This window comes from Salmo salar, chromosome 12, assembly GCF_965601325.2.
Source record: "Salmo salar chromosome 12, fSalSal1, whole genome shotgun sequence".
Lineage (NCBI taxonomy): Eukaryota > Metazoa > Chordata > Actinopteri > Salmoniformes > Salmonidae > Salmo > Salmo salar.
In genome coordinates, this window is record NC_138302.1 from 70,686,364 (window position 1) to 70,701,332 (window position 14,969).

At 42.2% G+C, this 14,969-nt stretch overlaps 1 protein-coding gene across 2 annotated transcripts; it reads left to right on the forward strand.

Annotated features, from left to right (window-relative positions):
• The first annotated feature begins 80 nt into the window (after nt 1-80).
• LOC106565633 (Krueppel-like factor 15) lies at nt 81-10,468 on the forward strand. 2 transcript variants are annotated; one of them, XM_014132950.3, is made up of 3 exons: nt 90-500; nt 4,011-5,090; nt 7,635-10,468. In XM_014132950.3, the coding sequence occupies exons 2-3, from the start codon at nt 4,066-4,068 to the stop codon at nt 7,918-7,920; spliced, it is 1,311 nt and encodes a 436-aa protein (XP_013988425.1). In that variant the 5' UTR covers nt 90-500; nt 4,011-4,065; the 3' UTR covers nt 7,921-10,468. The 2 variants fall into 2 exon arrangements, with proteins under 2 accessions (XP_082815401.1, XP_013988425.1); XM_082959275.1 differs by having other exon boundaries at nt 81-5,090.
• The last annotated feature ends 4,501 nt before the right edge of the window (nt 10,469-14,969 follow it).

A 14,969-nucleotide genomic window follows, 5' to 3' on the forward strand; every position in this document is an offset into this window, starting at 1 on the left:
GTATATGACATCATTTTGAAAACACTGGATACATTTTACACGTTCACGTACTAGTCGGAACTAGTAAACTTGGAAATGTTCGACTTAACTGTTTTGAATGCGACACGTGTATAACTACAAGCAGACCAGTTAGCAAGTCGGAAATGTCAGTTTCCTAGTTCCGATTAGCACTTGAATGCGGCGCTCTGGACAGTAGGCTACTTGGACAGGTACCGACATCAGTGACATTTCCCAAAATTATGGCAAACCGCGCCCATCGAGCGGAAACCAATAAATCCCTTGTTTTAGGGCGAGCCTCCGTACGCTTAGCCAATCAGAACGGCGGAATTGGATCCGTGCCTCCTAGTGTACAGCAATGCAGTCATGTGATGGCCACAGAAAGAATGCCAACATGGAACTGTGGCAAGGACGGGATCCCTTTCTGCAAAATAAGACGACGGTGAAAAACTTCGAGGACGGTGCATTTCGAAAGGTTTTAATATAGTTAATGATTATCGACGGTAAGTTCACCCTCACTGGTGGTATTTGCTGTTTTCGGTTGACCCTACACTCCGAACTTGAGACTTGTGAATTCCTGTCTGGCTGTTGTAGTCAGGTCCCTTTTGCCATGCATCTCGCCTGCCCATACGCTGCATTTAAAAGCAGTTGAAGTTGTAAATAATACTGTTTGCTGATTTCGAAGATAGTTCATCGATTGTAGGCCTATTACAGTTTTCACTTTGGTGTAATACGCACTTATTACAGTCCTGCTCCATGTTGTTTTGCGCCCGATACATATATGCGCGTCATGTGGCCAATGTTCAGGGTTGCCAGGTCTAGCTTAAATGTTGAGCCAATAATTGCTCAAAACCCACCCACAAGGCCTGAACTAGGCCAACAAATGTTTTTCGCAGCAAGTAAGGAGTTGCCACATTTATTCAATAGGTGTCTCCATAATGACAATCTAAATACAGCTGGTAAAATTGCTTTACCTTGTTCTCTACATTTCTCCCTTTGTTATTGGTTTATCACACCAAATGATTAAATTGTAACTATAAATCGAAAAGCTCAAACAGTTTGCTTTTTGGCTTTTATTTAATGAAAAAAGTAAATTAATGTGTGGCTGCAGTCTGATGTCCTAGTCATCCATCCCTCTGGAGCAAGATGGAAAGGGAAACGGAGAGAAGCCATCCATCATGAGTCCAGTACATCAACAGAGTTTATTGTACTATTAATCAATCACTGCTTTTATAATTTGATAGTAATGGAGTTAATCGGTTCCGCGCTTTGCCGCAGCGTGCCGCTCTCTCTCCTCTGACTTCAACTTTCTGACCAACATAAATAATTAGGCTACATGGAAATGTAGACTAGGTAGTATGCATATTGGTTACAGCCTCTCATCCACACCGATACCAAAGCCACATTTTAAAGATACTTTTAATTACTTAAATATAGGCTAAACGCCAGTCATGTTTGACAATTATAATGTAGTATAATTTTCCTAGTTAATGTACTATAATTTACCTAGTTAAATAAAAGGTTCAATAAAATAAAAATAATTAAGCAATAAGGCACGGGGGGTGTGGAATAAGGCCAATATACCACAGCTAAGTGCTATTCTTATGTACGACGCATCATGGAGTGCCTGGACACAGCCCTTAGCTGTGGTATATTGTCCATACACCACAACCCCCCCAGGTGCCTTAATGCTATTATTATAAACTGGTTACCAACGTAATTAGAGCAGTAAAAATAAAATATCATACCCGTGGTATACGGTCTGATATACCACGGCTGTCAGCCAATCAACATTCAGGGCCGGAACCAGACAGTTTATAATTAACATTAACATCTAAAGGTTTGATTCTGTTGACATACTCCAAGCACAGTTCGTTCAGATGAAATGGTCACAACAGCAGGGGGGAAAGGCCAGTTCCTGTTGCGCACCGCACACATCACCCACTTTGAAATCTGAGTGGAGGCAGTCAGCATTTTGAAACTATTTAGCCATAACATTTAACATTTTATTCATGAGGCATGTCTTACCTTGTTTCAAGGTAGCTTAGCCAAAATCAGACCATATATTGAGGGAATGATTTTTTTAAACAATTCCTTATGCCATTGAAACCAACATTTTCTATTTTTCTATTGATTTTCAAATCAACTTTTTTATTGTCCAGCAGGCAAAGACTCAAACTTAGTCATATTAGCAACCCATGCTAGTTGTTGCATCTTTAGATCTCCCCTCTTTTCATTTCTGTCACATGAAACCGCTCACATGTGTGGTGCCTTTTTAGAAAGGTGTGTTCCCACTAATTGCATTTTGGAACATTTGCGTGTAGGGTACTGCTGTGTGCACATTGCTGTACTAATGTAAAGAAATAGTTTATCAACATTTTAAGCTAAATGTTCTGATCTGTTCCATTAGCCTCATTGCCTTACTTTTTTGTTGTTGATGTACAGTAGTTGTATGATTTAGAATCTATCGCCCTAGAACTGTCTCAGTCTGTTTAAACCGTCCCATACATTTTTATTTATCGTCCCGGGACGACGGGGGGCCCTTAATTTCGAGCCCTGGCTACGTAGTTTACCCAGAGAGAAAGCACATAGTTCAATCCTCTTGCTGAAACTGTTGGATGATTATTTTTCCGTTTCTCTCCCTTGCAGTGTTGGTAGGACTGGGGGTGGTCAGGATACAGCGAACGAGGCAAAAAAGAATTATGAGGGAGAAGTATGTAGCTAGCTAGTTGTAGTTTATTAGTTTGTTGTTCTCACATCGCGTGTCATGACTGGCTTCTGCAGTGCTCTGTCAACACCAATGACTGTGCTCAACACACACACACTGTCATAAGCGTCGTAATGATCGGACCAAACTGCAGCGGGTATGTGAAACATCTTCTTGATTTATTAAAGAAATGAACACTGAACGACGAAAAACAGTCCTGTAAGGTACTCTGACTATACATGGAACAACCACCCACAAAACACAAGACAAAAACCCCTACTTAAATATGGCCTCTAATCAGAGGCAACGAGAAACAGCTGCCTCCAATTAGAGTACAATCCTAAACAATACCACATAGAAATAGAAATGCTAGAAAATCAAACATAGAAATACATAACATAGAACTAACCCAAAAAACCCAACAACACAAAACAAACACACCCCTGCCACGTCCTGACCAACTACAATAACAAAATGACCCCTTTACTGGTCAGGACGTGACACACACACACACACCCCTCCGGCGCTCCCTCCCCACCACTCATTGGCAGTGTTCGAGAACATCAAAACGACTGCAGGTGACTGCCGACTGACTGATAACATTGCATCATGAATAACAACTCATTATTATTTGTAGATCGGTCAGTCACAATTTACCCTTGATATTGTGGTTATGATCCCCTCGAACACGGCCACTGACTTACTCACTCAGCAACAGCCTGCATCACTCCCTGATAATCAGTAGTAGTAGGCCACAGTGAAATGTAATAAAAATAAATAAAAGAAAAATGCCATTTTCACCCACGATATGGTTTTCAAAGGAAAACCGCCGACATGGCAACCCTGCTACTGTTTACACTGGGCACATCATTATGCACAATGTACCCATTTAATTGTCCCGAGTTTTGCTACATTGGTATGAACGACATTAAAAAGCACTAATGTGTTCATTATTTTTCATTTGGTGATAGATTTGCTGTGTTTCAGTACATGCGTGTAGGCCTTGATCCCATTTGGATTGGATGTTTGGCCTAGTCATTTGTAGATTGTCAGGTTTCAGTTATTATTACCAGGTTGTGAAATGGTAATAACTCAAGAGATCTTGCAAATGAAACGCATTCAATTGAATGATTTTGACTTTCTTACGAGAATGAATGCTTTCAACTACCCTTTCTATACATTCCCCATGATATTTATTTTGCCCTATAATTAGGTACTTAATTAAATCGGTGTTAAATATTATATTCTCATTCATGATTCAGCATTTACGTTTTTAACTGCGGTATCCCCAACGTTTTCTATGCAGGTGTAGTGAGAAGCGTGGTTCTCCTGTGTATCTGGACTGTATCTGGACTGTATCAATGGTGTCGTTAAGCAGCAGAGCGCTGGTCTCTGATAATGACCTCTATAGGGACAGTGTTAGCCTGGTCTCCCTGGGGCTTGTAGAGGGAGAGGGCAGCGAGGGGGGGAGCGAGGGGGGTAGCTTTACTTCCTGTTACAGCCCCGAGGCCGGGGACATGGGGGCTCGACTCAGCTTCAGCCCTGGAAAGGAGGAGGATGACGAAGAGGAAGGGGGCCTGCTCCGACTCTATCTGACCCCCACAGAGGGTCTGCCTGACTTCAGCCCCCGCCTGCCCTCACCCTTCTCTCCCACCATGGAGGACATCGATGAGTTCCTCAGGGAGAAGATGGAGCTGGTGAGAGAGGGGGTTCTCTTCTCTAGTGAACCCATAGAGGAGCCAGCTCCCTCCCCTTCCAGCTCCATGGAACAACTCCTCTCCTCCTCAGGGGGACACAGTGAGCCAGGGACCAGCAATGCCCTGTCACCCCCCACCCCACAAACCCCCAACACCCCTCACACCCCAAGCCCATCCCCCCTCACCCCCTCAGTGCTCCTGGGAGCACCCCTGATTTTCCAGGTCCAGTCCTTGCCTCTGGCCCAGCCTCACCCCCAGACAGGCTCTCCTCCTGGTGCATCCAGTGGGCTGAGATTGGCCCACCTGGTTCTAGGACTCCATGGAGGGCAGAACGTTACCCTGCTGGCCTCACAGGTGCCCTCCACCTCAGCCACTCTTCTCAGCATAGCCAGCACGGACGCTCCAGACCAGAAGTACGTGAAGATTGCCCCTCTACCGATCACTGTGAGGGTTGCCGGGGGGCTTGTTGGGGCAACAGTCGTTGGGGGTCACAGTGGAGGGGTTGTGGTCAAAGCTGTGCCCCCCCCTATGGGGAACAGACCCTCTCCTAAAGAGATGCTGAGGGTACACAAATGTTCTCACCCGGGCTGTGAGAAGATGTACACCAAGAGCAGCCATCTGAAGGCTCACTTCCGCAGACACACCGGAGAGAAGCCCTACACCTGCAGCTGGCCTGACTGTGTCTGGAGGTGGGTTAAATCCTAACAATGCTAGTCAACATGCAGAGAAAAAACAGCAACCTTGGGTTTGTTAAATGTAGTTTATTACCATGTAGGCTAGTCATTAACATGTGATAGGATAATAAAATGGAGGGAGAAGAGCCTGTAATGATGGTTTAAATGAAGTGGGTATGAGGATGATGGTTTAAATGAAGTGGGTATGAGGATGATGGTTTAAATGAAGTGGGTATAAGGATGATGGTTTAAATGAAGTGGGTATAAGGATGATGGTTTAAATGAAGTGGGTATGAGGATGATGGTTTAAATGAAGTGGGTATGAGGATGATGGTTTAAATGAAGTGGGTATGAGGATGATGGTTTAAATGAAGTGGGTATGAGGATGATGGTTTAAATGAAGTGGGTATGAGGATGATGGTTTAAATGAAGTGGGTATGAGGATGATGGTTTAAATGAAGTGGGTATGAGGATGATGGTTTAAATGAAGTGGGTATGAGGATGATGGTTTAAATGAAGTGGGTATGAGGATGATGGTTTAAATGAAGTGGGTATGAGGATGATGGTTTAAATGAAGTGGGTATGAGGATGATGGTTTAAATGAAGAGGGTATGAGGATGATGGTTTAAATGAAGTGGGTATGAGGATGATGGTTTAAATGAAGTGGGTATGAGGATGATGGTTTAAATGAAGTGGGTATGAGGATGATGGTTTAAATGAAGTGGGTATGAGGATGATGGTTTAAATGAAGTGGGTATGAGGATGATGGTTTAAATGAAGTGGGTATGAGGATGATGGTTTAAATGAAGAGGGTATGAGGATGATGGTTTAAATGAAGTGGGTATGAGGATGATGGTTTAAATGAAGTGGGTATGAGGATGATGGTTTAAATGAAGTGGGTATGAGGATGATGGTTTAAATGAAGTGGGTATGAGGATGATGGTTTAAATGAAGTGGGTATGAGGATGATGGTTTAAATGAAGTGGGTATGAGGATGATGGTTTAAATGAAGTGGGTATGAGGATGATGGTTTAAATGAAGTGGGTATGAGGATGATGGTTTAAATGAAGTGGGTATGAGGATGATGGTTTAAATGAAGTGGGTATGAGGATGATGGTTTAAATGAAGTGGGTATGAGGATGATGGTTTAAATGAAGTGGGTATGAGGATGACAGTGACAAACAGATGCTCTATCACAGTTGTTATTTTTGTTGGAATATTGAAATACAGTATTTCACTGTAATTATTTTGTAAAGCTGAGCATAAAGAAAATATTGTTCTGTCTCTGCAGAGGTAGGGAGTAGAGCTGGTATGAAACGGTAACAATATAGAAGCTCAGCAAATATTAGATATTACAACACACTCACTGTTGCTAACAGTTACAGTTTCCCAATATGCAACTGCAGTGAGCTCTGTAAGAAAAGGATTGGGCTTAGGGTTATTAAGGTAGTTAGAAGATGTGAAAGGATATGTTTATAATGTTTGTACAGTGCCTTCATAAGTATCACCACCCTTGACTTTTTTCCACGTTGTGTTGTATTACAGCACAAATTTAAAATTGATAAAATTGAGATTCCTTTTTTTTCTGGCCTACACATATTGCCCCATAATATCAAAGTGGAATGATGTTTTTAGAATGTTTTGCAAATTATTTAAAAATGAAAAGCTGAAATGTCTTGAGTCAATAAATATTCAACCCCTTTGTTATGGCAAGCCTAAATAAGCCTAACATGTGCATAATAAGTTGCATGGATTCACTCTGTGTGGAATAATAGTGTTTAATATGATTTCTGAATGACTACCTCATCTCTGTACCCCACACATACAATTATCTGTAAGGTTCCTCAGTCGCCCAGTGAATTTCAAACACAGATTCAATCACAAAGTCCAGGGAGTTTTACCAATGCCTCGCAAAGAAGAGTACAGTGAATGTTCCTGAGTGGCCGAGTTACAGTTTTGACTTAAATCTACTTGAAAATCTAAGGCAAGAACTGAAAATAGGTATCTAGCAATGATCAACAACCAATTTGACAGCTTGAAGAATTTTGAAAAGAATAATGGGCAAAAGTTACACAATCCTGGTGTGGAAAGCTCGTAGAGACTTACCCAGAAAGATTCATAGCTGTAATCGCTGCCAAAGGTGCTTCTACAAATTAGTGACTCAAGGGTGTGAATACTTATGCAAATTAGATTTCTGTATTTCATCTTCAATAAATGTGTTCACATTTCTACTTTGTCATTATGGGGTATTGTGTGTAGATGTGTGAGAATAAAACATATTTAATCCATTTTGAATTCAGGCTGTAACACAACCAAATGTGGAATAAGTCAAGGGGTATGAATACTCTCTGAAGGCACTGTATATTGTAAATACTGTTTGACCCACCATTTAGTGTTCCTATTTCCCTCAGAGCTGGGTCTGAGCTCTAATTTGGGGGCAATCAAACAGTGGGAATAACAGGCCTCCTGACACACTTAGCTGGAACCAACTGAGCTAAGTGTTTAGCATAGAAACAATTAGAATTCAGAGAAATTATTAAAGCACCTCTGTCTCTGTAGGTTCTCTCGTTCTGATGAGCTGTCTCGTCATCGGCGCTCCCACTCTGGGGTCAAGCCCTACGAGTGCTCTCTGTGTGAGAAGAAGTTTGCCCGCAGTGACCACCTCTCCAAACACACCAAGGTGCACCGCAGCCCCCGGCCTGGCAGAATCGTCAGAACTACCATCAGACCCAGCCAGCATCTCGACACAGCAAACCCAGCTCAGCCCAATCGTGACCCTGATGCCACCCTTAACCCCGTTGCAGCACTTGACCTGGACGGCAGAATTATTAGTACCTGCCTCTAGAATTCAGAGCAGCTTGGTCCCACACCTATACCCTGGCTGTGCCTGCCCAACCCAGCCCAGTCCAACCTCAACCCGACCACAGGCTGACAGACTAATCAGACTCATCCACCCAGCCCTTCTCCGGGAAGGCCCCGTTAGGGAGTCTGAGTCCTCATCGGGACACTGGTGCTACAGGAGCAGACCTGGGCCAGAACAGAGTAGGGTTCTGAATCTGATTCAGACCCTGCTGGCCTCTGCCCTCTTTACCCCCTCCTCTCCTCCCTACTGCAGCAAAGCAGATGAGGGCTTGTCCTGGTGCTAGACAGTGAACTAACAGGTAACGGCCATCTCAGGGATGTGATTGTTCAGCTTAAAGCGGATTTCAGGCCTTTAGGTTAAATCACATCCCCCTGCCACACACACACCTTGTTACCCTTAGCAGATGACAAGTGTGACAGGCAGCTGCGCAAGGTCTAACTCTCAGAAGATAATGTTGTATATGTCATTAGATTGTGTTTAAAAGACTACACTGTCACACATTCTATTCTACATATTATATTGCTCTGTGAATCTGCTTCAGGAGTTAGATCCTCAAGACAGTTTTAGAGGTAAATGCACTGACCCAGCTCATTCTAGCCCATAATCTGTGCTATTAGCCCAGTTGAAATGTGAAAGTACTGTGTTGATATGTGAGCTGCCAGATTCTCTCAGAGAACAGGTTCGAGTCTATTTCTCTTACATATCCCCTCCTGCTCCCCATAGTGCCAAACCTCTGGCCCAATCACATCCATCCTTGACCCTAACGGCCAATCCAGTACTGTTATCACCACTTCCCTGACCTCGTGCCTCTTCCCACTCCCTAAAAGACCTCAGGGCTGCAGACTAGTGGCTGCTGGTTTTCACCGTGGTGCTTTACTGGTCCATTATGTAATAACTGGTTAGTTAAGAGTCCAATCACACCCACCTGGTTTCCCAGGTTTGCATCAGATGCTGATTGAAGGCAAGTAACTGAGTGAAAACCAGCAGACACCGCGGCCCACCTGGTCCATGCTCTTGAACCTATAAGCTCTTTTACTTTCTTTATATGTCTTTGAAATCAATGTTAAACTGACAAAAGAGACTCGGCGAAAGCTACTTATGTGTATACTGTATGTTTTATACATTGGCTTTTCAATGTAAAGCAATCCAATATGAAGAACTGCTTAGTCATTTACAGTAGTAAAGGTTAGTTAGCAAAGCTAGTCATTTATAGTGTACAGTACTGTACCTGAAAAGGGCAGCTGATCGTTGTCCAATCTGTATCTGTGAAATATAACATTTACATGTACAGAACATGTAGAAGCTCCTATCCAGAGAAACCCGTAGTCAGTGCATTAAGCTATCCAGTGGTGTCTGTGCTTGGTGAAACTGTGGAATGTTATTGAGGGGTCATCAGATCAGCCAGACGGGAGTTAATTATGAGACCTACTCTTCCATTAATGAGTTAACCCATCACACCTCATCAAGATGAGCCCTCTGTTCTCAAGTGCACTTATGTTAGCAGGTCTAGCAGGAGAGGGTTAAGCATGGAGAAAAGTTATAGGTAGCCCAACGGCTAAGGAATTGGACCTGTTGCTGAAAGGTTTCTGGTTCAAATCCTGGGGCGGGCACTGGAAAAATAGGTGTGAATTGATCTGGTAACTGAAGGGCTGCTGGATTCACATCCTAAAGATGTTCTTCTACTGTTGGGCCCTTAAGCAAGGCCCTTAACCCCACAGCATGCTCTCCATCCAGGGGCCCTGCACTCAGCTTGACCCTGTGCTTGTCTCAACTGTGTGTGATGTGTGCTGTAAGACATGGACAATAAAGTTGTTTTCTAAATTCTATGCCAAGGACTGGAGGGCTCTGCTACGAGTATGTAAGCTGTATCTCTGGATTTGAGTGTAAAAGGTGCTTTTTCAACAGGCTACTGCACTTAGGAAACCATATAGAGAAAACAATGGACTTTTCAGGGTAGCAGTTTTGGCCCATATTCCTTGAGAGAAACCAGTGGGTACATGCACTTTAAACCCACTTATATTGTACTAAAATTTGCAATCCATCACTCACATTTGCCATCCATCACAGTGATTCAGAACTTATGATGAGCCAAACTTTTTTTTAAACACATTTTCTGGCGTGTTAAATTTGGATGGGTAACTCAGAATGGACCACCATATCATCAGTATCACTGGCAATCATCATCATTAAATGGTATCTTGCCATTACAGAAACAGTTTGTTGTTTTTTAAGATTGTTTGTGTATTTCTTTCTTTGGACATGACTCGTTTGATTAGATGACAACCACATCAACCCACCTAGACAGACGTCTGACCCAGCTGTGTGTCCATGGCTGGTCTGGTCCCTCTGATTCAGTCCTATTGTAAATATTCCCCTTTCTGCCTTACTTTCAACCATAGGTCGCTCTCTCCCAGTAACTCTATCTAACTACTGTAATAATTAAGTTCTGCTTAATTACACGTAAAAAAAAAATTGAATACCAGAAATGCTATTTTCCTATGTATGAGAATAAAGGATAAGAAAATGTAAACACGATCCTCGTCATTATTTGAGTCATGGCTTTTTTTTGTGTGTGTATTTCAAGAAACAAAATTATCCATGCTTTCATTAGGAAGTCATTAAGTCCATCTATTCTTTCATTGGAGTGACATTCAAAGATTGTAAAACTATTGCTTTGTCTCTGCACCAAATAACGGTGTTGATTGTGGCACAGTGGGAGGCTGTTCCTACAAGTTTCTACCTCGGAAGAGAATGCCGTAGGCTTCAGTACTCTGAACCCTGGCATATTTCTAACATTGATTCCGCTGTTACAGAGTGAAGAAATGTGGGTTTACAATGCTGGAGAGAGAGAGAGAGAAATTCTCCCAGTGTGCTTCAGAAGCCAACCTGCCTGTAAGACTGGAATGTCTGGCACTGTGTGGAGCTGAGTCGCTCTGGGACTGAAGGTGTGTCTGGAAGAAGGTTGGGCTGCATTTCTTTCAAAAAAATAGCATCTCCTCCCCTCTGCCCTTGTTCACTTGACTCTCCCGTTCACAAACCTGAGACGACTGGGTAGGTGTAAGCCTCCATCACTCACCCTAGTTCCCGGTGTGTTGTTCTCACCTATCCAGATCTGTGAAAGGAAGTGAACGAGAGCAGAGGGAAGGAGACATCTTTTTGGAATGAAGTGCAGTCTTGAGATCGCTAGAAGAACTGTGAGGCTGCAAATAAGCTCCATCCATACTGCCCAGGCCCAGGGGTTACTGCCGTTCTAGAATAAACATACCTCATTCTTGGCCCTATAGCTGTGGATGCATTCCAATGAGAGCCACAGGTGACCACGCTTCACAGGTTAGTGGTTGAGGTTTAGATTGGGGAGGGAGGGTATCCCAACTGATCCTAGATCTGTGCCGAGGGGCTACTTCTACTATGTGCAGGTACTAGGCCCATCTCAGTAAAAAATACATTACAGTCCATCTCCTTAAACCCTCACAGAATTTGAAAAGGTGAATAATTTGTCCACAATTTTTATATACTCCAACAGTGATTAAATGGTTTGACAAATCTTTAACATTAGTTTACTGTGTTTTCTGTCCAGCGCTTGAACCAGTGTGATGTTAATAGCATACATTTTCTCTTTAATTGAAAACCTCAGTGTACTTTGCAGACCCACATTAAAAAATACACTAGTCTACTATGGTATAAATACTGTAGTATTACTATATTTATACTGTATACTATAGTATTCACTGTAGTGTTTTTGCAGACATGACTGTAGATTACTATAGTATTTATCAGGGGTTGTAATTATTTTCCTATCGTTTCATTATGAACAGAATATATATCTTTTTTGTTCCGTTCCATTGTTCCATTGGAAACCAAAATAAATGACAGGTTTATATAGATTGTTTCTGTTCCTATTTAAACCTCTGAAATAGATATATATATTTTTTTACATTTAGCTCAACGTTAAATTACTTCACCAATCAGTGTGGATAGAGCAGCTTGCTATGCAGCGGGTAAGCGATTTAATCTGTATAGTAAAGTCGTTAAGAGTAAATTGCATTTTGCGGTAACAGCATGGTTTAATCAAAATGAAAGACAAACACACACTGTGCTGCCAGTCACAGTGTAGGGTGTGCAATGCAACTGACATTTTGTGGGTGAGGAGAGAGCAAGAGAGGATGGAGGAAGCTTGCCTTGAAGCGCTGGGCATCTTGTCATGACATGAATTATCTGAATTAGGCTCACAGAATTATACCTACGGAGGAGTGGCTTCTATGGAGGAACTTTGAATATCTTTGAACATCCAAGTTGGTTTAACATTGGACCAGAGAAAACGTTAGTTAGTTAGCTGGCTAGCTAGCTAACAAGCTTGTGTGTGCAAAGCAGAAGTAGAATTAAAAACATGTCTTACCTTTTTGTAGTTAATAAATCCAATGTGAAACGTGATAACTATAGTATCTTTAACTAGCATTGAAAAAGTTAATCCATTATTTTAAACATTTATCCCTAATTTCTGAATCATGCTTGTAAAGTTGTCAGTAGACAATAGTAACCTATGCTTCAGAGGAGTGGGGCAGGTAGCCTACACACAAGCACACCCACTGGCAAAGATTTCCAGCTAGCAGGCAGATGCTGGTTTCTGAGCGACAGAGTCAGGGCTTTGCATAGGAGCTTTGTTAGGGTTTTTGTGGCAATGGAAAAAAATCCCCGGAAAGTAAAATAACGTTACTAACCGGTTCCCATGCTTTTAAAATAACGGTTCTGTTCCGGAACAGTATAGATAACTTTTGCTTTCGGTTCGGGTTCTATTCCTCAAATAATTGTGTTATTTTATGGTTTTAGGTTCTGTTCCCTGAACCGGTTCCAACCCTTGGTATTCACTGTAGTGTTTTTGTAGACATGACTATAGTATTCTGTAGTATTTACTGTTGAGTTTTTGCAAACATGACTAGTATACTAAAACATTAACAGTGTAGTCTGGTAGTTGTGCCATTTTAGCTAACCCTAGTTGGCAGGTGTTACTACAGTCATATCTGCAAAAACACTACAGTAAATACTACAGTCCTGTCTGCAAAAACACTACAGTGAATACTATACACTGAGTGTACAAAACATTAAAAACACCTCCTAATATTGCCCCCAGAACAGCCTCAATTCGTCGGGGCATGGACTCTAGAAGGTGTCAAGCGTTTCACAGGGATGTTTGCCCATGTTGACTCCAATGATTCCCATGGGGGACCAGTATGAACAAATATGAAAATGTATGCACTCACTATTGTAAGATGCTCTGGATAAGAGCATCTGCAAAATAAAAGTGCAACAATTATGAACATGTGTCATTAGCCCCCTGGGGGCTAACTCCTCCTTGTAATGGGGAAAGTGCTTTGGTCAGGGAGGTGACCAAGAACCCGATGGCCACTCTGACTGAGCTCCAGAGTTCCTCTGTGGAGATGGGAGAACATTCCAGAAGGAGAACCATCTCTGCAGCAATCAGGCCTTTATGGTAGAGTGGCTAGACGGAAGCCACATCTCAGTAAAAGGCACATGACAGTCCACTTGGAGTTTGCCAAAAGGCACCTAATGGACTCTCAGACCATGAGAAACAAGAGTCTCTTGTCTGATGAAACCAAGATTGAACTCTTTGGCTTGAATGCCAAGCATCACATCTGGAAGAAACCAGCTCATCACCTGGCCAATACCATCCCTATAGTGAAGCATTGGGGTGGCAGCATCATGCTGTGGGGATGTTTTTCAGCAGCAGGGACTGGGAGACTAGTCAGGATCGAGAGAAAGATGAACGGACCAAAGTACAGAGAGATCCTTGATGAAAACCTGCAAGACAATGTAGCAGTGGTATAAAGTACTTGAGTAAAAATATTTGAAAGTACTACTGTCATTGGCGTCGTAAGGATTGGACCAAGGCGCAGCGGGTATAGTGCTATTCTTCTTAATTTATTTAAAGATAACACTTAAACAAAAATAAACAAAAACGACTAAACAGTTCCGTAAGGCAACACAGGCTATACAGGAAAACAACCACCCACAAAACACAAGTGAAACAAACACAACTAAATATGGCCTCCAATTAGAGATAACGACAACCAGCTGCCTCTAATTGGAGGTCATTGCCAAAAACCCCAACATAGAAATAGAAAACATAGAACCTAAACCAAAAACACCGAAACACACAAAACAAACACCCCCTGCCACGCCCTGACCAAACTACAATGACAAATAACCCCTTTTACTGGTCAGGATGTGACAACTACTTACTTAGTTTTTGGGGGTATCTGTACTTTACTTTTTATATTTTTGACAACTTTTACTTTTACTTCACTACATTCCTAAACAAAATTATGTACTTTTACTCCATACATTTTCCCTGATACGCAAAAGTACTCTTTACATTTTGAATGCTTAGCAGGACAGGAAAATTGTCTAATTCACACACTTAATCAAGAGAACATCCCCGGTCATCCCTACTGCCTCTGATCTAGCGGACTCACTAAACACATGCTTAGTTTGTAAATTATGTCTAAGTGTTGGAGCATGCCACTGGCTATCAGTAAATAAAATGATAAAAATGGTGCCATCTGGATTGCTTATTATAAGGAATTTGAAATGATTTATACTTTTGATAATTTACTATATTTTAGCAATTACATTTACTTTTGTTACTTTAGTATATTTAAAACCAAATACTTTTAGACTTTTACTCAAGTAAAATTTTGCTGGGTGACTTTCACTTGAGTCATTTTCTATTAAGATATCTTTACTTTTACCCAGGTATGATAATTGGGTACTTTTTCCACCATTGCAATGCAGGAGTGGCTTCGGGACAAGTCTCTGAATGTCCTTGAGTGGCCCAGCCAGAGCCCGGACTTGAACCCGATTGAACATCTCTGGAGAGACCTGATAATAGCTGTGCAGCGACGCTCCCCATCCAACCTGACAGAGCTTGAGAGGATCTGCAGAGGAGAATGGGAGAAACTCCCCAAATACAGGTGTGCCAAGCTTTTAGCATCATACCCAAGAAGACTCAAGGC